Source organism: Oncorhynchus gorbuscha, linkage group LG24 (genome assembly GCF_021184085.1).
Source record: "Oncorhynchus gorbuscha isolate QuinsamMale2020 ecotype Even-year linkage group LG24, OgorEven_v1.0, whole genome shotgun sequence".
NCBI classification, from domain to species: Eukaryota; Metazoa; Chordata; class Actinopteri; order Salmoniformes; family Salmonidae; genus Oncorhynchus; species Oncorhynchus gorbuscha.
Window position 1 is genome coordinate 22,421,559 of NC_060196.1, and position 26,095 is coordinate 22,447,653.

The following is a 26,095-nucleotide window of genomic DNA, read 5'->3' on the forward strand; positions in this document are numbered from 1 at the left end:
TAGGCTTCCCCACATGCACTGGGAGATATTAACACTAACAGATACACATTTCTACATAACAATGCATGACGAGTTTTCAATCTCAAAACACCAAAGTGGAGAGCAAAAGGCATTGATTTCACAGTTTTTAAAAATGGGAGGTATCTACAGTGGCTTGCGAAAGTATTCACTCCGCTTGGCATTTTTCTGATTTTGTTGCCCTACAACCTGGAATTGTATCATTTGAGGGGTTTGTAATCATTTGATTTACACAACATGCCTACCACTTTGAAGATGCAAAATAAATAAAAATTTGTGAAACAAAAAATCTCTATAAGCTTGGCACATCTAACCACTGGCATTTTTGCCCATTCTTCAAGGCAAAACTGCTCCAGCTCCTTCAAGTTGGATGGGTTCAGCTGGTGTACAGCAATCTTTAAGTCATACCACAGATTCTCAATTGGATTGAGGTCTGGGCTTTGACTAGGCCATTCCAGGACGTTTAAATGTTTCCCCTTAAACCACTATAAGTGTTGCTTTAGCTGTATGCTCAGTGTCAATTGTCCTGCTGGAAGGTGAACCTCTGTCCCAGTCTCAAATCTCTAGAAGACTGAGACAGATTTCCCTCAAGAATTTCCCTGTATTTAGCGCCATCCATCATTCCTTCAACTCTGACCAGTTTCTCAATCCCTGCCGATGAAAAACATCCCCACAGCATGATGCTGCCATCATGGGATGGTTTTCTCGGGGTGAGGAGAGGTGTTGGGTTTCTGCCAGACATAGCGTATTCCTTGATGGCCAAAAAGCTCAATTTTTGTCTTATCTGACCAGAGTCCTTCTTCCATATTTTTGGGGAGACTCCCAAATACCTTTTGGCGAACACTCCAGCACTGTAGAGTGTACGGCTTAAAGTGGTCCTATGGACAGGTACTCCGATCTCCGCTGTGAAGCTTTGTAGCTCTTTCAGGGTTATCTTTGATCTCTTTGTTGCTTCTGAAAAATGCCATCCTTGCCTGGTCTGTGAGTTTTGGTGGGCGGCCATATATTCTTTCCCTTTTTAAATAATGAATTTAATGTTGCTCCGTGGGATATTCAAAGTTTCTGATATTTTTTATAACCCAACCCTGATCTGTACTTCTCCACAACTTTGTCTCTGACCTGTTTGGAGAGCTCCTTGGTCTTCATGGTGCCACCTGCTTGGTGGTGCCCCTTGCTTAGTGGTGTTGCAGACTCTGGGGCCTTTCAGAACAGGTGTATATATACTTTGACAGATCAAGTGACACTTAGATTGCACATAGGTGGAGTTTATTTAACTAATTATGTGACTTCGGAAAGTAATTGGTTGCACCAAATCGTATTTCGGGGCTTCACCGTAAAAGGGGTGAATACATATGCATGCAAAATTTTCCAGTTTGACATAAAAAAAACTTGTTACAATTTTTTTTTTTGCATTTCACTTCAACAATTTTGTCTATTTTGTGCATGTCCAGTACATGAAATCCAGATTATTTTTTATTTTTTAAATTACAGGCTGGAATGCAACAAAATAGGGAAAACGCCAAGTGGGATGAATACTTTTGCAAGGCACTGTAGATCGAAAGCAATATCATCAAGCAACTCTCTTATAAAAGCAGTAAGGGGGAACTTTCTACAGTTTTAGATTAGTTGCTCAACTGTGATGTGATATTGTGAGGCAAATTTGATCAGAACCCTAGAAACTTGTGCCGGTTAATGAAGATTGGCTAATCAATAGGCTTTTCACATAGTACTGTTGATGATATCAGTAAAAGCCTAACATCTTAAATCTTTTCCATATGATGCAATAGATTTGAGTGTTTAACGTGACGCTGACCATCACACTGAGTATTGAACGGGTCATGTTCTATGCAAGGAGGCTGCAGAAATCAGGAGTCTCTTGTCTCTTTCCCTGCAGATTCACGGAATGTCAAATCAAATCACATTTTATTTGTCACATACTTCGTAAACAACAGGTGTAGACTAACTGTGAAATGCTTGCTGACGGGCTTTTCCCAACAATTCAGAGAGAAAAACAAGATAAAGAATAGAAAAATAATAACACAAGGAATACATACACAATGAGTAACGATAACTTGGATATATACACAGGGTACCAGTACCAAGTTGATGTGCAGGGGTATGAGGTAATTGAGATAGATATGTACATATAGGTAGGGATAATGGGACTAGTCAACAGGATAGACAAATAACAGTAACAGCAGCTTATGTAAGAAGTCAAAACAGTTAGTGAAAAAATATGCAATGCAGATAGTTAAATAGTCCGCGTAGCTATTAGTTAACTAACTATTTAGCAGTCTTTAGAAGCTGTTCAGGGTCCTATTTGTTCCAGACTTGGTGCATCGTTACTGCTTGCCATGCGGTAGCAGAAAGAACTGTCTATGACTTGGGTGACTGGAGTCTTGGACAGTGATGTACTGGGCTGTCCACACCACCGCCTGGTATAGAGGTCCTGGATGTCAGGGAGCACTGCCCCAGTGATGTACTGGGCTGTCCACACCACCGCCTGGTATAGAGGTCCTGGATGTCAGGGAGCGCTGCCTCAGTGATGTACTGGGCTGTCCACACCACCGCCTGGTATAGAGGTCCTGGATGTCAGGGAGCGCTGCCCCAGTGATGTACTGGGCTGTCCACACCACCGCCTGGTATAGAGGTCCTGGATGTCAGGGAGCGCTGCCCCAGTGATGTACTGGGCTGTCCACACCACCGCCTGGTATAGAGGTCCTGGATGTCAGGGAGCGCTGCCCCAGTGATGTACTGGGCTGTCCACACCACCGCCTGGTATAGAGGTCCTGGATGTCAGGGAGCGCTGCCCCAGTGATGTACTGGGCTGTCCACACCACCGCCTGGTATAGAGGTCCTGGATGTCAGGGAGCGCTGCCCCAGTGATGTACTGGGCTGTCCACACCACCGCCTGGTATAGAGGTCCTGGATGTCAGGGAGCGCTGCCCCAGTGATGTACTGGGCTGTCCACACCACCGCCTGGTATAGAGGTCCTGGATGTCAGGGAGCGCTGCCCCAGTGATGTACTGGGCTGTCCACACCACCGCCTGGTATAGAGGTCCTGGATGTCAGGGAGCGCTGCCCCAGTGATGTACTGGGCTGTCCACACCACCGCCTGGTATAGAGGTCCTGGAAGTCAGGGAGCACTGCCCAGCGATGTACTGGGCTGTCCACACCACCCTCTGATATAGAGGTCCTGGATGTCAAGGAGCGCTGCCCCAGTGATATACTGGGCTGTCCACCCCACCGCCTGGTATAGAAGTCCTGGATGTCAAGGAGCGCTGCCCCAGTGATGTACTGGGCTGTCCACATCACCGCCTGGTATAGAGGTCCTGGATGTCAGGGAGCGCTGCCCCAGTGATGTACTGGGCTGTCCACACCACCGCCTGGTATAGAGGTCCTGGATGTCAGGGAGCGCTGCCCCAGTGATGTACTGGGCTGTCCACACCACCGCCTGGTATAGAGGTCCTGGATGTCAGGGAGCGCTTCCCCAGCGATGTACTGGGCTGAAAAATTATTTTCACTTTTTGCAATGTAAAAATTTGAAAAGGCGCAAAAGTTCAATCGAGTTGCCTCTTCGTTAATTCTCCTGCCACCACAAAAAAATGTCATGTGAAAAAGTAGATTTTCAGCCAAGCCTAATATTCCAAGAATTGATTTGGGTTGGGCTTTCCTGGGTTCATGGTTTGTAAAATATTGTAACCTATGTTTGAGACCAAGGCGTGCCAGTGGCTACGTGAGAAGCACGCCAGTATCTGGCACATAACTTGAATGACATTCACTTTCTATGATCTCTTTCCCTCTCTGCTCTGATAGACATGAGCCTGGAAATCTCAGCGTTGCACTTCATAATTTATTTTCTTATAGAATCATAGCCACGCAAAGGGTTCGGAAGGAACTGCAGCACCCCTGATAAATTGAAATACATTTGCCAAAGTTATAGAATTACTGCTGTCTGTTCAGAAATAAATGAAATCATTCAGAATAGCCTACTACATCATGAGAAGGCCTGTAATTTAGCCACAGAAGATCAATAGCTTCTTTTTTTAGCCTAGCTGGGGATTGTAGCCCAATAAGAAGGAATAGTGAAAATCTGTCTGTGAAAAAACAGCATGCAGACAAAACAGGCCTTCAAATACAATTGAGGTAAAACACAGGTTGGAGAGCAAATGGCTCCTGCTGAAAAAAGAAGACTCCATCCTGTAGGCTACTGCATTTTGCGCCGTTCATCTTTCCCTTGATCGTGACTAGTCTCCCAGTACCTGCCGCTGAAAAACATCCCCACAGCATGATGCTGCCACCACCAAATCAAATCAAAGTTTATTTGTCACATGCTCCGAATACAACAGCATTTCATCTTACAGTGAAATGCTTACTTACAGGCTCTAACCAATGGTGCGAGAAAAAATAAATGTGTGTGTGTGTGTGTGTGTGTGTGTGTGTGTGTGTGTGTGTGTGTGTGTGTGTGTGTGTGTGTGTGTGTGTGTGTGTGTGTGTGTGTGTGTGTGTGTGTGTGTGTGTGTGTGTGTGTGTGTGTGTGTGTGTGTGTGTGTGTGTGTGTGTGTGTGTGTGTGTGTGTAAGTAAAGAAATAAAACAACAGTAAAAAGACTTTTGAAAAAAGAGTAGCAAGGCTATATAAAGACACCTGTTAGTCAGGTTTATTGAGGTAGTATGTACATGTGGGTATGGTTAAAGTGACTATGCATATATGATGAACAGAGAGTAGCAGAAGCATAAAAAGAGGGGTTGGCGGGTGGTGGGACACAATGTAGATAGCCCAGTTAGCTTATGTGTGGCAGCACTGGTTTGTCGGGCCATTTAGGTAGTATGTCTAGTTAAAGTGACTATGCATATAAGATAAACAGAGAGTAGCAGCAGCGTAAAAGAGGGGTTGGGGGGGGGACACAATGCAAATAGTCCGGGTAACCATTTGGTTACCTGTTCAGGAGTCTTATGGCTTGGGGTAAAAACTGTTGAGAAGCCTTTTTGTCCTAGACTTGGCACTCCGGTTCCGCTTGCCATGCGGTAGTAGAGAGAACAGTTTATGACTGGGGTGGCTGGGGTCTTTGACAAGTTTTAGGGCCTTCCTCTGACACCGCCTGACACCACCATGCTTCAACGTAGGGATGGTGCCAGGTTTCCTCCAGACTTGATGCTTGGCATTCAGGCCAAAGATTTCAATCTTGGTTTCATCAGAGCAGAGATTCTTGGTTCTCATGGTCTGAGTCCTCTAGGAGCCTGTTGGCAAACTCCAAGCGGGCTGTCATGTGCCTTTTACTGAGGAGTGGCTTCTGTCTGGCCACTCTACCATAAAGGCCCGATTGGTGGAGTGCTGCAGAGATTGTTGTCCTTCTGGAAGGTTCTCCCATCTCCACAGAGGAACTATGGAGCTCTGACAGAGTGACCATCGGGTTCTTGGTCACCTCCCTGAAAGGCCCTTCTCCCCCGATTGCTCAGTTTGGCCGGGCAGCCAGCTCTAGGAAAAGTTTTTGGCTTTTCAAACTTCCTCCATTGAAGAATGATGGAGGCCACTGTGTTCTTGGGGACCTTCAATGCAGCAGACATTTTTTGGTACCCTTCCGCAGATCTGTGCCTTAACACAATCCTGACTCAGAGCTCTACGGACAATTCCTTTGACCTCATGGCTTGGTTTTTGCTCTGTCAACAATAGACAGGTGTGTGCCCTTCCAAATCATGTCCAGTCAATTTAATTTACCACAGTTGGACTCAATCCATTGTAGAAACATCTTAAGGATGATCAAACAGGATCAACTAAGCTCAATTTCGAGTCTCTTAGTAAAGGTTCTGAATACTAATGTAAATAAGGTATTTCTCTTTTTAATTTTAATACATTTGCAAAAATGTCTAAACCTGTTTTTGCTTTTTCATTATGGGGTATTGTGTGTAGATTGATGAGGAAATAAAATGTAATTTTATACATTTTAGAATAAGGCTGTAACGTAGCAAAATGTGGAAAAAGTAAATGGGTCTGAATACTTTCTGAATGCACTGTTGGTGTTCCTTTTATCCAGGTGGGAAAGGGCAGTGTGGAGTGCAATAGAGATTGTGTCATCTGTGGATCTGCTGGGGCAGTCTGAATTGGAGTGGGTCCAGGGTGTCTGGGATGATGGTGTTGATATGAGCCATGACCAGCCTTTCAAAGTGTTTCATGGCTACAGATTGAGTGCTACGAGGTGATAGTCATTTAGACAAGTTACCTTGGCGTTCTTGGGCATATGGTCTATGGTGGTCTGCTTAATCATGTAGGTATTACACACTGGGTCAGGGAGAGGTTGAAAATGTCAGTGAAGACACACGCTCTGAGTACTCGTCCTGGTAATCCATCTGTTTTTCTCTAGTTGTGCAGCTCTACCAGGCGCAAGGACAGAAGGGTATAGGGAATGTGAAATTCCCAAATGTGTCTGAAGCGCTCCTTCAAATTGCCAATGCATTGATTTTGACCACAGACCTGTTCCACTCAGCCGTCTCCTGACTCCACTTGGCCCAATCCCACCTCCAAACCATGTCTGCGGTCTTGTGGGAGATTTAGTGCCCCTGAACCTTGGATGGCTCCCCTGAGACCCCCAGCATGGGGAAGCTAGGGAAGGGGGGGGGGGGGTATGGAGAGACCGATCCAATCTAGTTCACCCAAATGGGCACAAAGGCGGGTACAGGATGTGGTGTGGCGATAGACGGGGGAAGGCGGCAGGGCAGAGGTGCGTTCCACCACCCCATGGGAAGAGCACTGGGGGTTTAAAATCAATGCACTGTTAAGTGCAGCCTAGCCGCAGGACACTCTCTCTCACTCCGGCATTAGTCATGCGCCACCGAGTGGGACCCTCAATGGCTCTAACTCTCAGGGTCCGAGGAGGATGTAGTTGGCTACACTCTTAGAAAAAAAGGTACTATCTAGAACCTAAAAGGGTTCTTCGGCTGTCCCCATAGGAAAACCCTTTTTGGTTCCAGAAAGAACCCTTTTGATTTCAGGTAGAACCCTAATGGGTTCCAAGTATATCCCTTTTCCCATTGGGTTCGACATGAAACCCAAAGAGTCCCGCCTTGAACCAAAAATGGTTCTATCTGGATCCAAAAAGAGTTTTCCTATGGGGACAGCTGAAGAATATTTTTGGAACATTTTGACAGCATGGAAATATAACACATTTTCAGTGCGGCCCTCTGGACCTCGCTGAAAACTGATAAAAACGGTCACCATTTCTCTCCAAGACCTTGGTCTTTATATTCATGTTGAAAATAGTCTTGTAAGATGTACTGTCGCTGAGAAAAACACACAAGAGTAAAACGTCTGAGTAAAAAGTGACACCCAGCCCCGGTCTCCCTTATCAAGGAATGTGGAAGTGTCACAGAGCTCATGGGGTGACAGGTAGCCTAGTGGTTAGAGCGTTGGGCCAGTAACCGAAAGCTTGCTCGATCGAATAACCGAGCTGACAAGTTAAAAATATGTTGTTCTGCCCCTGAACAAGGCAGTTAACCCACTGTTCCTAGGCTGTCATTGTAAATAACAAGTTAATTTTAACTGACTTGCCTAGTTAAATAAAGGTAAAAAGAGAAAAAGTATGTTTTTGAGGGTGGATGTATTGTATGTGATTGTACAGTCTATGTATGTGTGAAGAACCAGTTCCTGAAAATAGAGAAGTCAAAGATACATTTCCCTTGCTTGCGAGATTTTTTTTTGGGGGGGCATGAAATATGCTGAGAACTGCATGAAAGTTTTATTAAACTGGTACCAATAAAGCAATACTTTGTCATGGTGACTCTAGGTCCATGTTGTTAACCAAATGCTTGTCTTATCTTTTTACAGATCTGTTGAGCTGCGACTTTTCGTTAAATGATCTTAACAGATCGGCTGACGTAATATCCAACACATCAAAGAGGAAATATCGCAAATAATAAATGTTTTATTTGACTGAACCTTTAAAACCAGTCTGTTTTAAAGATGTAAAGTAATCACCACTATCTCAATGCACCAATGCGTATCTTTGGTTACTTTCTGAAGGGGAGCTTTAGAATCCTCCTGACCCAGAAACATGTTGCCTGTGGTCCCGTTTAGCCAGTGAGAGCAGTGATAGTGTGTGACTGGAGAGGTGAGGAAACAGCCTCAGGTTCTGGTCTGAGGATGTCAACCCTCCTTGAATCTCTGTCTGAGGCCACTGTGTCCTTTCTCATGGCTCTTACATGATGTTCTCGTACGGATTATGATTCCTAGGCGGTGGCGATTTTAGCATGTAAATCTTGGTGGGACAAATAAAATAAATGTGGGATGCGTGCCAGCAAAGCCATGACACAACACAACACTAAACAATACATTAACTGCACTAGAACGGTGACAAACGCTGCCCACAAACTGTTAGGGCTTACATAAAGCTGTCCCCACAGCAGAGTCCTAACAGTAGTCCCTGCACCTTACCACTGCTACACCTGGCTATCAGCGGAGCCTTGTCTGGCAGCGAAACAGTTCATTCAGCCACATTTACTGCCTTTTAAAACAACATAGCTGATAGGGCTGACTTGCTTAAACAAATGTGGTTTATACTGATAATTGAGATGTTCAAACTATGGCATACAGTGCCTTGCAAAAGTATTCATCCCCCTTGGTGTTTTGTCTATTTTGTTGCATTACGACCTGTAATTTAAATGGATTTTTATTTGTATTTCATGTAATGGACATACACAAAATAGTCCAAATTGGTGAAGTGAAATGAAAAAAATTACTTGTTTCAAAAAAAGAAAATGTAAACTTAGAAGTGGTGCGTGCATATGTATTCACCCCTTTTAATATGAAGGCCCTGAAAAAGATCAGGTCCAACCAATTACCTTCAGAAGTCACTGAATTAGTTTTTAAAAAGTCCACCTGTGTGCAATCTAAGTGTCACATGATCTGTCACATGAGCTCAGTATATATACACCTGTTCTGAAAGGCCCCAGAGTCTGCAACACCACTAAGCAAGGGGCACCACCAAGCAAGCGGCACCATGAAGACCAAGGAGCTCTCCAAACAGGTCAGAAACAAAGTTGTGGAGAAGTACAGATCAGGGTTTGGTTATAAAAAACATTGCTGAAAGAAAAAAATAGCAAACATGTTTGGTGTTTGCCAAAAGGCATGTGGGAGACTCCTCAAACATATGGAAGAAAGTACTCTGGTCAGATGAGACTCAAATGTAGCTTTTTGGCCGTCCAGGAAAACGCTCTGTCTGGCGCAAACCCAACACCTCTCATCACCCCGAGAACACCATCCATCATGCTGTGGGGATGTTTTTCATTGGCAGGGACTGGGAAAATGGTCAGAATTGAAGGAATGCTGGATGTTGGAAATTCTTGAAATACAGGGAAATTCTTGAGGGAAATCTGTTTCAGTCTTCCAGAGATTTGAGACTGGGACGGAGGTTCACCTTCCAGCAGGACAATGACCTTAAGTATACTGCTAAAGCAACACTCTGTAGTTTAAATCTCTTGGAATGGCCTAGTCAAAGCCCAGACCTCAATCCAATTGAGAATCTGTGGTATGACTTAATAAAGATTGCTGTACACCAGTGAAACCCATCCAACTTGAAGGAGCTGGAGCAGATTTGCATTGAAGAATGGGCAAAAATGTGCCAAACTTATAGAGACATACCACAAGAGACTTGCAGCTGTAATAGCTGCAAAAGGTGGCTCTACCAAATTATTGACTTTGGGGGGGTGAACACTTGCACACTTAAGCACGCTTAAGTTGTTTGTTTCACAATAAAAAATATTTTGCATCTTCAAAGTGGTAAGCATTTTGTGTAAATCAAATAATACAACCCCCCAAAATTCCAGGTTGTAAGGCAACAAAAAAGGAAAAATGCCAAGGGGGGAATACTTTCGCAAGGCACTGTAAGGGGACAACAGGCAGACAAGAGGCGATCCATAATTTTGATTAAGACATTAATAAGCGAGCTAGAACGGACTTAGTCAATATAACTATTTGTTTAGCACATTTTAAATTTACAGCAACAGAATTCAGGACATGGGCCGTTCTTACAATGTTCTCCCTGTACCACATGTCAGAACCATAGGACAAATAAAGGGGGCATATAAGCAGACAATGAAAGCTCTTACAATATTCGATGATTACATTTCCCAAAAATAAATGATAAGCTTATAGACCAAATTATTAGGGTTAGGCACATGAGTTACTAACAGCTTACTACGCAACATACAACATACAGTTGACTTCAGAAGTTTACATACACCTTTGCCAAATACATTTCAACTCAGTTTTTCATCATTTCCTGACATTTAATCCTAGTAAAAATTCCCTGTCTTAGGTCAGTTAGGATCACCCCTTTATTTTAAGAGTGTGAAATATCAGAATAATAGTATAACAGAGAGAATGATTTATTTCAGCTTTTATTTCTTTCATCTGACCAGTGGGTCAGAAGTTTACATTCACTCAATTAGTATTTGGCAGCATTGCCTTTTAAATTGTTTAACTTGGGTCAAACGTTTTGGGTAGCCTTCCACAGAACGTAGTACCTTCAAGCATTTGGAAATTGCTCCCAAGGATGAACCAGACTTGTCGAGGTCTACAATTGTTTTCTGAGGTCTTGGCTGATTTCTTTTGATTTTTCCCATGATGTCAAGCAAAGAGCCACAGAGTTTGAAGATAGGCCTTGAAATACATCCACAGGTACACCTCCAGTTGACTCAAATGTTGTCAGCTTCTAAAGCTATGACATAATTTTCTGGAATTTTTAAAGCTGTTTAAATGCACAGTCAACTTAGAGTATGTAAACTTCTGACCCACTGGAATTCTAAGAGAAAATGTCACGCATTGACCTTAGAGATCCTGTTTATGTCTCTATTTTGGTCTCTATTTTGGTTTGGTCAGGGTGTGAGTTGGGGAGGGTATTCTATACTCTATTATTTGTATTTCTATGTTTTGGCCGGATAGAGTTCTCAATCAGGGACAGCTGTCTATCGTTGTTTCTGATTGAGAACCATATTTAGGTAGCCCATTTTTTCCCACGTCTTTATTGTACTGTTCAGTGCATTTTCCAAATAAAAAGAATATGTACGGCCACCACGCCTTGGTCCGGTTCCTTCAACTGCCGTGATGGAAAAAATCTTTAAACAAATATTGGAAAAATGACTTGTGTCATGCACAAAGTAGATGTCCTAACCGACTTGCCAAAACTATAGTTTGTTAACAAGAAATTTGTAGAGTGGTTGAAATACTGGTTTTAATGACTCCAACCTAAGTGTATGTAAACTTCCAACGTTAACTGTACATATCTCCCTGGCATATAACATAATATATGCAGCAGTTTACAAGACATATTTGGACATTTTGGACAGGAAGGTGGCACGGCAGTCCTTTGTGGTCAAATTCTGTTATCAAACTTTGTCATCAAAGTCTGGCGTTCAAAACTTATTTTCCCAGTTTTTCCCGTGTTCCCAGTTATCTTGAACTCACAGTTTGTCACTGATTCCTTCAACTCATTGTTGAGTTTGCGATTTCTAACTTTGAGCACTGATACATTTTCTCTACAATAACTTTTCATTATTTATCTTCATATGACAAGGATTAAAAAGGATTTGCCATTAGATTGTTGACTTGATTCATGATGATGACTGCTAGCTAAGATTTTAAAAGTATGATTTTGACATGATCAGTCCAATCAAAGCTACTGTAGATATAACTTGATTTGATGTAATTTTATCTGTGGCCAATGACCTCGAGCCTTCATGGATGGACACTTCTAATGTAACTCTATGGTAGCACCCAAGGGGCTAGAACTTTAGAGTTCTACCCTTAGACTTGGCGGTGACGTAGTGTCCCCATTAGTTACAGAACACTGAGCCAATCACAGCTCGCTCCCTATTTTCTGCTGGCTTGCCCTACCACCACAGAAAGCACTGAGCTAGGCTGAAACACCTACATTTTGGAGCTCCCTTACTCAAGAAAACAAAAAAGAGACTATGTTTTTATGCGGCTTTATTAACTCAATGATATATATATATTTTTTAATTGTTTGCAAACTGGTAAGTGACACATACTAATGCCAAAATAACATGAAAAACAAGGCAAGCCCCACCTGCCCTGAGTGACTGGTCGCCACTTCTCATTGGTATGCACCAGATTAAAACTCCAATGTGTCAGTATTATTTCCACTGCAATTTACTACCGTCCACTAGGGGCAGCGCGAGCGCCTATTACCATCTAGCAGGCGCGTATGCTAAGGCTCCGAGGATCGCGGTTTCAATCCCAGTTCTAGGCATTCATTTAAAATATATATTTTTAACCCTATTCCAAACCTTAACCCCTACCTTAACCACTCGGAATGAATGCCTAAACTTAATTCTCAAATTTAAAGTTTCGGTTTCACTTTTGCATAGTTTGACTGAAAATCAAAATAGTCAAAATACTTCGTAATTAAAATGGTCACACAGTGCATAATCTAAAGGCGGAACCACATTCGCCCCAGCCCCACAGTGCATAATTAATACGGCCCCAAAGTGCATATCTCTGTTGCTGTAGTTATGTACGGTGACTCCATTTTCTTTGGGGATTGAGTTGGGTTCTTATGTGAAAACAGAACACTGGGACCAATAAAGGCCTATGGGGAAGGGCACCTACAAAGTCCCTGTATACCCAGACCTATACCAATACAATAGGCCTAGTTGTTCAAATTACAGATTGCCAGTTAATTCAATGTAGATGAAATAGATGGCTAATATAGAGCCTATCTGATACTGAATAAAAACAATATTGTTATGGGAAGCTAAGTAAACAATGTGCACATCGGCAGTTGAAAAATAATAGTAAATTCTCCACTTCCTATTGCTGCTCTCCTCCCACTGCACCCAGCTCTTGTACTCAACAATGTCTGAGTTTCAAGTGCATTCCATGAATGGTTGTGAACGACAACCAGTCTATCGACTTGTCGGAGTTCTGACTTGTAGCGGCTCCCATGGCTCTCTGTCTTGTTTTGTCTAGGAAATATCTATGAACTTCTTCAGGATTGGTGGGTCCCAAGTGTCATATTCAAAGCAGGATTTTACTGTATATTATGGACTGCAAGAGAAAATGACCAGACCATATGATATAAAGGTCCTCAAGTACCACCAATGCAAGTGGCCCTCTAGTGTATAGGCTCAAGGCTACTGGGTCCCTTGAGATCTTAGTGGCCCTGTGCTGCATTGCCCTCCAATATCTATACAGGCTACATTTAAAGCACTCATTTCCTTCAAGGCAAATATCTTGGGTGTTCACTTGACAAGCCTAAATGTCAAGACACATAGTTGACTGTATGGCCACACCTCATTCCTGGTGTTATAGGCAGAGGTCAATACACAAGAGCAAACAAGAGCATCTAGCTCATCAGATGCTCCGGAATACGTTTATTCACTGACATAAACACAGAGCAAACAAGGTCGATTTTTGTTCCAATCTCCATCCCCCAAGAGTCTATTTCTTGCATGCTTCCTTCCTGAGAGGCCAGAACAATCAGAACTCTAGCTTGTTAGGAGGTGTTAATTGGAGTTAGTCAGACGCTTCACTTTCTGTCAAGGAGTCTGACAACAGAATTAATTAGAATACGGGTTATTTAAATCAGTGTTCTCAATGTGAATGTTATGACTTCTCCCTTTACTACAACCAACCATTTGGACATTGGATATAGTGCATACATTTCTGCAAAAAGGCATATATTATTCATTATTTTCACTGATTTACACCAGTTTATTGGTGAATTTATATGAAGGTTAGTATAATGAGGAAAGAAGCAGAGTTGCTGTCCAAAGGTGGCTGAGATGTTAACAATAGAATACCATCTTTTCCAAATAGACTTAAGTCCAATCAGGGCCGGCCCTAGCCTTTTGGGGGCCCTAAGCAAGATTTGGTTGGGGGGCCACCACCTCGCGGACAATACATTTTAGTGGTTCCCCTCTTGACGGTGGAGAGAACACTTTGACTTTTTAAAGTTAATTTCCTGCAATTCCTCATGTTTTGCCATTGGGCATAGTTACCTGCAATTCTGCACATTTCACCATGGAGCAGAGACATTTAAAATATGTTCCCATTACTTATGCCATGTTAATATTATATCTGAGTAAGAGTGACTAACAAAATCAATAGGGATTTCCTGGAGGTCACGGCCCCTGGGCACGTGGCCTTCGTACCCGGTTGGTAATTCGGCCATGAGTTGTACAAGTTTGCATAGCTGGATAGACCAACTTACCAATCTAAAAAAATAGCTTGACATGGGCTAATTGAGTGACTGTCAGTGACTGACATAACAAAAGGAAAACTGCTGATACACAACCAAATTTTGAAATTGCACCTTGTGCATTCTACCATAGATTATCCATTATGTTGAAAAGATACTCTAGTGGCTGCTCAAACAATGAAAAGAAAAGAAAATGTTGAGCCAATGAAAGGGCAGATACGTGTGAACAACAGCAGTTTCCACTAGTTATCACAGCCACAATGTCAATATTGGCTATATTGTAAAACTTTTGATTGCAGTTTAAGGTTAGGGTTAGGCACAATGTTTTCAGTGTAGTTAAGGTTAGGTTTAGGTTTAAAATCACATTTTACGGCATCAATTGTAGAAATAGATGGGGTTTAGAACTTTTGGACTGTTGTAACTACGACCATGCACAACTCCGATATAATGTTTTTTCTCAAAGTTGCCGGGATGTCACGTCCTACTTATATCAATACACTTGTAACAACCTAATCATTACAAAACGTATATTTGCAAATAAGCCATTACATTTTTTGTTAACAAAATTTGACACTCTCATTGACCTCCATATAAAGACTCTTTGCTTGGTGAGCGATAAAAAAAACAAAAGAAATGCCACCTGCTGGAGAAGACAGATTTTGGGCCCAGTTGTCCCTCTCTCTTCGATTCTACCATTCCAACTCTCAACAGTAAGCTGAGACCTGCCGGGGGCCCTAAGCTTCCACTTATGTGGCTTTTGCCTAGGGCCGGCCCTGAGTCCAGTTATATGCTTAAATTAGCTATCATACTTGTAGGCCTAACAATATCCTGTAATGACTTCTTTACAGAAGTGAACAGTCTTATTATACTACAGTTATCAGTCTGGTTTTTGTTGGATTTGTATGTTGCTTGATGGTGGTGAACTATTGCGATGCTGACACCCAGGCCTTACACAACCACCACCATACTGTCATGTCGCATTGAATGAACTCACCGATTGTAGTAATAATGGGCTAATATTAATAACAATAATTATCAGTAAATGATTATCTATAATATGGATGTGGTCGTGTTCTTTGTAGATGAATGAGGTCCATCACAAAAACTTGAGTCTTCTTTTCTTTGCAATTTTGGAACCAAAATGTGGGGCTCAAAACAGGTTGGGCTCTGTTCCTCCTGCCCTGAATGACGGGTCGCCACTGATGTTATGTATCAAAATATGCCTTATTTACTTTGAAGAACAACTAAAATAGTGGTTTGTCAGACAGCATAGGCAGCAGTTTTATAGAGATGATGACTTGGAATGAAATAATAAAGTCATCAATTAGGCCTAAAACAGAGAATATACACAACTGAAATATTTTATAAAAGTAATACATTATGGTTAATAAGTAACAAGCAGTAATGGGTAGTCACCACCATCATGGGACTTAATATTACTTAGTATTAATAGTTTTATTCTGTGTTGTTACAGCATTTAACCCACATAATGCATAGTGTATTGAAAGTATTTTTTTTTTATCGAAACAAAATCAAAAGCCATAACCATTTTTTTCTAATCAAACTGAAACCGTACCGACTTCTGAAAGCACTAATCGCTCAGCAATAATTCACATACTGTCCATACTGTCTATATACCATTCACAGTCAATACATTCCGTGCCTTCGGAATGTATTCAGAACCCTTTACTTTTTCCACATTTTGTAACGTTACAGCTTTATTCTTAATAAATGTTTTTTTCCTTCAGCAATTAAAAAACAAAAACAAAACAGAAATACCTTATTTAGATAAGTATTCAGACCCTTTGCTATGAGACTCGAAATTGAGCTGAAATGCATGCTATTTCCATTGATCATCCTTGAGATGTTTCTACAACTTGAGTCCATCCACCTGTGGTAAATTCAAATGTCTTTATAAGGTCCCACGGTTGACAGTCCATGTCAGAGCAAAAACCAATCCATGAGGTCAAAGGAATTTTCCGTAGAGCTCCGAGGCAGGATTGTGTTGAGGCACAGATCTGGGGAAGGGTACCAAAACATTTCTGCAGCATTGAAGGTCCCCAAGAACACAGTGGCCTCCATCATTATTAAATGGAAGAAGTTTGGAACCTCCAAGACTCTTCCTAGAGCTGGCCGCCTGGATTTAACTATTTGATGCCAAGCGTCACATCTGGAGGAAACCTGGCAACATCATCATCATTATGGTGGGGCATGTTGGTTTCAACATCATGCTGCGGGAGACAAGTCACCATTGAGGCAAAGATGAGCGGAGCAAAGTACAGTGAGATACTTGATGAAAACATGCTCCAGAGCACTCAAGACCTTAGACTGGGGAGAAGGTTCACCTTCCAACAGGACAATAACCCTAAGCACACAGCCAAGACAACACAGGAGGGGCTTTGGGGCAAGCCTCTGAATGTCCTTGAGTGGCCCAGCCAGAGATTGGACTTGAACCCGATCAAACATCTCTGTTGAGACCTGAAAATAGCTGTACAGCAACGCTCCCCATCCAACCTGACAGAGCTTGAGAGGATCTGCAGAGAGGAATGGGAGAAACTCTCCAAATACACCTATGCCAAGCTTGTAGCGTCATACCCAAGAAGACTTGAGGCTGTAATCACTACCAAAGGTGCTTCAACAACGTACTGAGTAAAGAGTCTGAATACTTGTGTAAATGTGATATTTGTTTTTATATATTAGCAAAAATTTCATAAAATATACTTTGGATTTGTCACTATGGGGTATTGTGTGTAGACTGATGAGAAAAATAAACAATTTAATCAGTTCTAGAATAAGGCTGTAACGTAACAAAATGTGGAAAAAGTCAAAGGGTCTGATTAATTTCCGAATGCACTGTGTACACTGAGTGTACAAAACACCCACTCTTTTCACGACATAAACTGACCAAGTGAACCCAGGTGAAAGCTATTAACACTTATTGATGTTACTTGTTAAATCCACTTCAATCAGTGTATATGAAGGGGAGGAGACAGGTTAAAGAAGGATTTTTAAGTCAAAAGATGTCAGTGCCTTTGAACGGGATATGTTAGGTAGTAGGTGCCAGGCACACCAGTTTGAGTGTGTCAAGAACTGCAACGCTGCTGTATTTTTCAAACTCAACTCAAACTCCATTTTGTTACGTTACAGCCTTAATCTAAAAATATTTTACTTAAAAAAAAAAATCCTCAGCAATCTACACACAATGCCCCATAATGACAAAGCAAAAAAATGATTTTTTAAATTTTTTGCAAATGTATTAAAACTCAAAAACAGAAATACCTTATTTACATAAGTATTCAGACCCTTTGATATGAAACTCTAAATTGAGCTCAGATGCATCCAGTTTCCATAAATCATCATTTGAGATGCTTCTACAACTTGATTCGTGTGCACCTGTGGTAACTTCCATTGACTGGACATGGTTTTTGCTCTATGTAGACAGGTGTGAGACTTTCCAAATCAAGCCATTCTTAAATGAGAGAAGTTTGGAAGGGGTCTGAATACTTTCCGAAGGCACTGTAGAATCCATGCCCCAACGAATTGAGATTGTTTTTGAGGGCAAAAGAGGGTGCAACTCAATATTAGGAAGGTGTTCCTAATGTTTTGTACACAGTATATTCCCGGACTCTGGTTCATAACATAATTTCCTGCAATTCTATCCATTTCGCAATGGGGTTTTGTACTGTCTATTTTAAACACTGTATTCTCGACATAGCTTATTCTAATATTACTACTATACATTGCATTTTATTTGCTGTTTATACGCACCGCATATTCTTTTCTATAATATTCTTGACATAGCTCACTAATAGATCTATTGATGCACACATCATTCTTACTATATCTTGTTTAAATTCTTATGGTGTATATACACATAGATTGCATTTGGATTACTGTTACAGTGCTATTTGGGTTGGTAAATTGGATTAGTTCTAAAACGTCTTATAAACATTTTGGGGACGATTATTAGTGCTGTTTGACTTTATGCAGCATTGTTAGGAGCTAGTAACATAATAATTTTGCTGCACCTGTTGCTATAACATCTGCTAAACTGTGTAGGCGACAAAATAAACTTTTATTTATTTCCACAACAAAAGAGTGTAGAAGAGTGAGGCTCAACTTCTTTGCTGTTTTCGTACCCTGGCTACCACGCCGTGAGCAGCATGTAGTGAACCTTAGTATCTGCGTATGTACAATGTGTGAATGTAAGAGAGCGAAGTCTTGCATCTAAATATATGCGCTGCTGCTTGTGGCAATGTCATTTCAAGACTCAATTTGCAAAGTGGGACGATTGTTTATGAAAGATTGTTTTTATTACCCATTTCATAACACCTCCATGAAGACAATTTGTACAAGATACATCACATACTAAAGTGCACAAATACTGTACAACGAAATTACCTTAAATAAAATCACATTTGTAAAAAATAAAATTACCTGGGGACATGTTTTAAAAACAACAATTTGTCACAATGCATGTGTGTGTTCAGGTATGGGGTTGTGGGGTGAGCTTGTGCAGCTTGCTTGGGAGCAAGAAGCTTTGGCACCTTTAGATAAAAGTTAATAAAGGGTGTTTAAAAGGTAAAGGGGAGCACTGAATTAAAAACAACAAATTATACGATTTGAATAAATACAGTCTTTTTTAGGGGCTTGTGTAAAAGGCATAGTAGCCCATGCCTTTGGGGTTGTCTTTGTTGAACTCTTCCGCTGTGGTCAAGTCCTCACACTTGATGGTTGGCGAGTTCTCTGTGCTCGACCCACCAGGTGACATCCGGCGTCTCTTGCAGACCATGGAGTACACGCCCGAATCATTAGAGTCCACAGATTTAAGCGATTGGGAGGTCTCGATCCAGGTGGAGGCTGCTGTGCTCTCCTCGGGCAGCTTGTCTTTGCTAGCAGCCAGTTGGTCGTCTGTGAAGGCTGGGGGGCTGGGCCGAGGGGACCAGGGCAGGCCTGTGGTCATCTTTCTCTGGTAAGTGCTTCTGGTGCCCCAGCTGGCCGCCATTGAGGCGAAAGCCGAGTCGGGGTAGTAGCTGAGGGCGTGGGAGGTTTGGAGGGGCAGGGGCTTAATGCCGTAGGACAGCAAACTGCTGGCTGAGTAGTCCTGGTCGTAGGACAGGTCCAGCTTGTTGGAGCCTGACTGCTGGACTGGGGTGACAAACCAGCGCTGAGCCGAGCTGGCCCCGACATCTTCGGCCTGGGGGGAGAGAAGACTGTTGGTCTGGGGCACAGCCCGCTCCCCGGTGTAGAAGCGGTTCTGGGGCAGGTTGTTGACAAACTGGTCCTGGAAGAAGGGCTGCATGGCATAGCGGGCACCCGGCACAATCTGGTGAGAGCGAGGGGAGGCTGTCGGGGAGGGAGTCAGTCTGTCACCCTCTGGGGCTGTATACATCCTGTGGAAGAGAGAGACAAAGGTCCAAGGATGAGTAATTTGCAAGAGAAAAACAAGTTCACACTTGACAGACTAAAAGTAGCAGAGCAGTAAAAAATGGCGACAAAACCGCATGCAAAATAGGATGCAAGTCATTGTCACTTACGAGTCATAGTTGTCTCTGAAGCCTTTAGCAAAGGGGTTGTGGTCGATTTTAAGCTGTGTGATCTGGAAAGGAGAGAAGATACATGTTCAAGCCATGGTCGGCAGTGTTGACAAAAACACATTTTATAGACACAGTCAATATAGAAACGTAAGAAAAATCTTAAGCAGATAAGATGTTTCTTATGTAGATAAGATGATAGTAGTGGGTATCTTACGTCTGTATTCTGGTAGGCAGTGACTGCGATGAACTGGTTCTCCGGGAAGGTAAAAGTCTGTGTCTTCGCCTCACTGCCTACGTCCTCCACTCCCTCTTCTGTGACCTCCACGATGTGGAGCCGAGGCTGGTATTTATGAAGAGACTGCAAGACAATCATCTACAAGAAGAAAAAGTGTGAATTCAAAGTTCGAGCTTGGAGTTCTCGCGGAATGCTTTCGAAAACAGTTTCTGTGGTTGGTTATTTGTCACATCACCAATTACATTTTGGAGACTCTTGCCAATAGCACTCTCAAAATAAAAGAAAACGATGGTTTTGGACTCATTTGTGATCTCTTATGCCTACTAGAATACCAAAGACAGCTTTTTAAAAGTAGCCCAAGTCATTTGAGTCTCAATTAAAAAATTAAAAAATGCTAAATGATGGTGTAGGCCTCACCTGTGTGTTATTGTTGTTTGCCCCTTTGTTATTGGTCAGCTTCAGTTTGCCGAAGGAGATCTCTTGCCTCATCCAGTGAGCGCCAGTGTTTGGGGATTCAGGATGAACATACATCTTGTTACCTGTAAATGATGTGGGACATAAAACATAAACATATGAAGTACAATGCAGCTCAAATGCAAAAAACACACATTGAAAGAATAGCACAGATATTTTCCATTTCTTGAACTTGAACTTCTCTTACATTTAAAAAAAAACAACAGCAAATTTGTCAATTTACCAAGTAACTTGCAGTCAAACTATTATTGAATCCTGTGCTCGGGATTTCAACGTTAAAAGCAATCGGATGTGAAACTGTGGAGCTATTAGGATGAAATTTAAAAATGATTCAATTGCAAAAAAACATGCAAATGGAAGATTGAAGTTTTACAATTCAAATATTATTAAAACATTGGCAGGCGATTTTACATTATATGAAAATAAATGTAAAAAATTACACATTACTGATAATGAATTATAATTGAATCTGTTTTCCGTGAAAACTGAAAACAGGCCAAGCACATTACGGACGAGTTCATGTTGTAAGGTTGTGCTCTTGATATGAATGTCATCAGCTAACAATGTTTGAATGATTGTCTTTTTCTTTTAAAACGGGGTTAATAAACCAACAAAAACAAAGAACACAGCATAAATAGCCAGTTGATTGGGTGTAAATTGCAGGGAAATATCTAACGAAACGTTCCCGATCTAAATGTAATTTAATCCCCGTTAGTGTAGATGTGCTGCTTCTGTAAACTATATGGCTAGAGGCTTTATTTAGTTTCGAAATATGCCTCTAAATATGTACATTAAAGGTGCATTTAATATTAGTCACACCTTGCATGTTGTTGTCTGCTTTCCCACAAGTAACCCACTTTCCTCCTTGAAATCGCCAGTGATTTGGATCCGCCAACACAACCTCAATAAACACGTTGTAATGCGCCGTCAAGTTCAGTCCAGTGATGTTGAAACTGAGAAATGGAAACATCCGCCTGAAAGAAAAGAACAAATTTGATGGCACAATTATTGCAAATAAAATGTCAAGGGTGCACTCAAAACAAAAATTACAAGAGGGGTTCAATGCATTTCTGAAGATTCGTAAGGTTAGGTCATGGCATGCACTAATTAATACTTGCCACTTTATTTTCCTCACATAAAAATAAAATAAAAAAGGCTTTAAAACTTTGCATAACCTAAATTATTATTTATAAATAAACAAGTCAATAATATTAAAATATGACAACAAAATATAAACAACTATTGCAACATCAGAGAAGGTCGGATATGTATTATTCTAACCATAATCAAAACGTGAATTTTAAAGTGTAGTGTCCCACCAAATTCAGAACATGGTGGTAATAAACCACTGATACCTCACAGTACAAATGATCCCCCCAAAGACACCCTAATCTGTGAGGTGCAACGCTAGTTGAGAGCTCAATGAACACGGTTATGCCTAACATTTTTAGAAGCATTAGACCAGAATCTTGCCGTTTGACGTTTAAGTTTGAACAGTAGTCATGAAGTTTAAGCTATTTTGTTTTCAATGCCTCTGCTCACCTGCCCTGTTTCGTGATGATCATCTCGGTCTGGAATCGGTGAAACTTGAGCCACAGGGGACGGTTGCAGAGATAAACTTGAGCCCTCGCTCCCGGTGTGGACCCCGGGAGAGCCATGGAACCAATACATGAACCCGTTCCCGGATAGGAGGGGTACAGGCATCCTGGACCCTGGCCGAACTGGTAGCTGCTGCCAAACTGACTCCGGCTAGTGCACACGGAGGATGAAAACCCCGTCGGTGGCAAGACCGATCCGTAATGAAGGGAGGAATACCTGGATCCATTTGACCCGCTGTACACTGTCCCCGTTTGTCCTGCGTATGGAAAGAGGGAACACGGGTTTGCCATATCAGAGCTCGTCTGAGAGGACGAGATGAAATATCTGTCAGAGCCAAGTTCATCTATGTTGTACCGCCGGCCAGTGGACAGGTCATCCTCACCGACCATCGGCGAGCCTTTTCTTCCGTCTGGGGTAGCTTTAGTCCCAGTGAAGGCGTCGCCCTCTCCCTCACCCATCATGGCGTTCCCCACTCCGCTCAAATATTTATTAGGACCGTTCCTTGGTTCGGATTCTGTCCGGTCAACTTGATATTCGATCTGCGATGGCCCCGGGCTATTATTTGCACTATCTGATGATGTGAGGTTGTAAAACGTCTTGGGTAAGTTGATGGTTGATGCGCTGGGAAGAATATTCTCTAGCTGCATTATTTTTGAAATAGCAAACACTACAGAATTAGAGAATCCAAAAATAGCCTACAATCGCAACCACCAAGACGCTACACCACTGCGCCCTGGTAGGAGTCCTCTGTGGCCGTCCCTGTTCTCCTCTGCTAACCAACGTTGGCCTTCTCAGTTGCACCTACGGATTTACGCACACTATACGATTATGATCTGCTCAAGAATTGTTCAAGGGCTCTTATATGATCTCTTCTTTAAACACCCAACTCATGGCAAGCGTCAGGGGAGGAGCTTTTGGGGGATCCATGTAATAAGCTACAACCCTTTCCATGCCCATTGGTTAAACTCACGGATTTAATTAAATTAGACATAAACTACCATATTTGACATAACCATTTTAAATCCATTGCACATTTGCACGGACTTTGGGTAGCCTATTCCGTATATTCTGACAAGGATTTAGGCTATTCTACAGGCATATGATGACATTGAATTCGCTAAATTGTTAGGATATTCATGCGCAATGTTTGCTAATATTCTGGATAAAAGCAATTAGCCTATATGCAACGATGTTTTATGAACATTTTAACAGTTTGTTGAAAGTTTGCCTGAAGGACTGGAAATCAACAGTTTCTTCCCAAAATATATTAAAGTAATTGGGAGATATCCACACAGAATGGGTGAAAACACGTTTTGGTGATGAAATGTCACTTCCTTAAGTTATAAAATGCATTTTTACCAATAATCATTCATTGGGGTCTTTCTCTAACATATCATTAGCATTATATCCAACAATTCGGATTTCGTAACCTAATGCATCTGATAATAAGCACCAAGCTCTGTTGATACAGCAGTGGTTTCTGTAACAACTTTTGAGGATTTTACATTTTGTGCTTGCTTCTTCAAAGTTATTTACGCGCATCGCAAAAAACAAACTTAGCATGACAATATCTGAATTAAATGTAAAAGGCTTTGAAAATGAAAAGCTTGTATATGCTCAGTGCTTCGTTGACATTTCACAGAGATACGCTTGTTGTTGTGAGAAAAATAACAAGAATTTGGAATGAATACGAAAAACGTATACTAAAATATGAAAATACTTCATGTCATGTCTCCAAATCGATATCCATACTGCCTCTATATGGTTTAATGTCCTGCGGATTCGAGAATAAAGATGATGAGTTCAACAGGAAAGTGAACCTGTCAGTTAGCCAGTAGCCTTCATTCTTGCACAGCTGAAGTGATGCAATTTTCCTGACTTTTTACCAAATTATTTTCTGTCTCTATTGATTTTGTCACCCTGTGGCCATCCTACAAAGGTAAAAACTCCCATAACTTTTGATCGGATTAAGCTAGAGACATCATGTTTGGACCATTTGTTTTCTTAGAGAATTATTTACACAATTAACATATTTTACGTATTGTTACTTTACACATTCCTCGGTCTACATTGTATGCAAGAAATTGAACATACCCTTTGCCAAGTTACAACAACAAACTTCATGCATTTAAAGCTCCAACATGTAACTTTTTGGGCAACCCAACCAAATTCATATAGAAATGTAAGTTATAGGTCTGTCATACTGATTGAAAGCAAGTCTAAGAAGTGGTAGATCTGTTCTATGTTGGCTATTTCTATGCTTCCCGTTCATAACTTTCGTTTTTGCTTCTTTTACTTTCGGTTTTGTACACCAGCTCGAAAATAGCTTACAATATTTGTTGTTATGGAAAATATATTTCAAAGCGGTTTAGATTGTGCAATGATTCTCTCCACTATACTTGCTTGTTGTGTTACATACACTGAAACGAGGCGCATTATTAGAATTTAGCAGCCTTTAATTAGACAATTCTTGTCAGAGTCATATCAGTCCGCACGTGCTCTAAGCGTCCATGCATACCATGCATACTCCTTATTGGTCGTCTTCTTTGTTGAGAACTCTTCACATGTCAAATTGTATTGCCTGCTATTGAAAAATCTATCTTCTAATTCTACGAAAGTGTGCATGTTAAAATAAAATGGAATCAAATTATAATAAATTAAAATGTTACGTACTAATAAAGAACTTTTCTTTATTTAGATCCTTATGCACGCCACATCTTCCAGTCCTCATATGTTCTTTCTGAAGTGACAGATTTGTATCAAGCAGCAAATATGTCAAGTGGCTCTGAGCCTGTTTACAGGAAACGGTGAAAAAAAGTGAAAGTGTCACCTGTGAGGTCTGTGGTTTTCACAATGAAAATAAATCATCCCTTTTTGATATGAATTTGTTATTAATCTCACAAAAACCTACTCATTAAACATATATCATAAATGACCATCAATTGAGAGCAATTGAATAACCTTTCATTAAAAGGGAAAATATCCTAAACAATCATGGCTATCAACAAAGCAAATAATATAAAGGCTAGGCCTCCTTTTGGGAATGGTTTAATTGAATGGAAAGGCTAAACAATTAGCCTAGATGTAATCAAATAGCCTAAACCTATATTTAAAGAACCACATTTTTCTAGATTTGTTGTATTTGATTTTCATTTGGATTTAATCCTAACTCTTAGATTAAAAATAATAACAATGTTTTCAGTTAATGTAACATCTGGTATTGTCCTCATAATCAAACGGTTATATGAAAGGGATATGCGATACAAATCCCACTGCCAATAATTTTTCCGTCTGAGGTAACCGGTGATGTAGAACGAAAAGACAGCTCGGGAAAGAGCCACGGCGTTATCTAAACTCCTTATTCCGGCACGCACCCGCCGGTGAAACCAAAGTACGACGAGGACAATGTATGGAGAGGGTTGGCAGTGACAGTCTACGTGCCACAAGAAGAAAAATACAGAGCACTGCCACTTCGCGTTGACACCGATGAAGCCCATTGGCCACTTATGCCACTTTTGCACATTCTAAATTTGACACTAAAGTGGTTTTTACATTTTTATTTGGGGGTCTGATAAATATAACATAAACAACGCTGTGTTTAAGTAGACACTATGTTCCGTTCGATTTAGAAACGAATTGGTTAAAATAGGGCTATTACACAAACATTACACAAACATACACAAATAAAAGGGGTAGGAATTATATCCCTATTATGAAAATTGTCCCAAAAACTAAAACTAACATCGGCCAGAAAAATAATCGGCATACAAAACTACGGGATTATGTTCACTGTGCAGTATTGTAGAGATGTGAGAATATAGAGCCCGGGAGCAGCAGCAACCTTGTTTCACAGTGGAATCATCTAGGACAGCGCTCTCTAGTGATTGTGCAGAGCAAACAGAAATAGCACCAGGCTACTATAATTCCAATGATGAAGTTGGACAGTACCATTTATCTAACGCTTACGTCCCATTTCAGACATTTACAGCGATGCAGTAGCAGTGCGTTGGTAAAATCACTG

At 41.3% G+C, this 26,095-nt stretch overlaps 1 protein-coding gene across 2 annotated transcripts; it reads right to left on the reverse strand.

The window, feature by feature from the left end:
• Positions 1 to 18,528: 18,528 nt before the first annotated feature.
• On the reverse strand, positions 18,529 to 24,805 carry LOC124013221 (eomesodermin-like). 2 transcript variants are annotated; one of them, XM_046327471.1, is made up of 6 exons: positions 24,748 to 24,805; positions 21,295 to 21,449; positions 20,419 to 20,540; positions 19,981 to 20,139; positions 19,767 to 19,828; positions 18,529 to 19,622 (listed from the first exon to the last, which is right to left on the reverse strand). In XM_046327471.1, exons 2-6 carry the CDS (start codon positions 21,443 to 21,445, stop codon positions 18,872 to 18,874), a joined length of 1,245 nt encoding a protein of 414 aa, XP_046183427.1. In that variant the 5' UTR covers positions 21,446 to 21,449; positions 24,748 to 24,805; the 3' UTR covers positions 18,529 to 18,871. The 2 variants fall into 2 exon arrangements, with proteins under 2 accessions (XP_046183427.1, XP_046183426.1); XM_046327470.1 differs by having other exon boundaries at positions 22,018 to 24,800.
• Positions 24,806 to 26,095: the final 1,290 nt, after the last annotated feature.

What these genes read in the sequence shown, in the direction of transcription:
- LOC124013221 (XM_046327470.1), bottom strand. Translation starts at nt 22,721, where the DNA reads ATGCAGCTAGAGAATATTCTTCCCAGCGCATCAACCATCAACTTACCC. An exon ending in ATCATCACGAAACAGGGCAG is followed by an intron (nt 21,450 to 22,017) that starts GTGAGCAGAGGC and finishes CTTTTCTTTCAG; the next exon opens with GCGGATGTTTCCATTTCTCA. An exon ending in CAAACAACAATAACACACAG is followed by an intron (nt 20,140 to 20,418) that starts GTGAGGCCTACA and finishes TTCTTCTTGTAG; the next exon opens with ATGATTGTCTTGCAGTCTCT.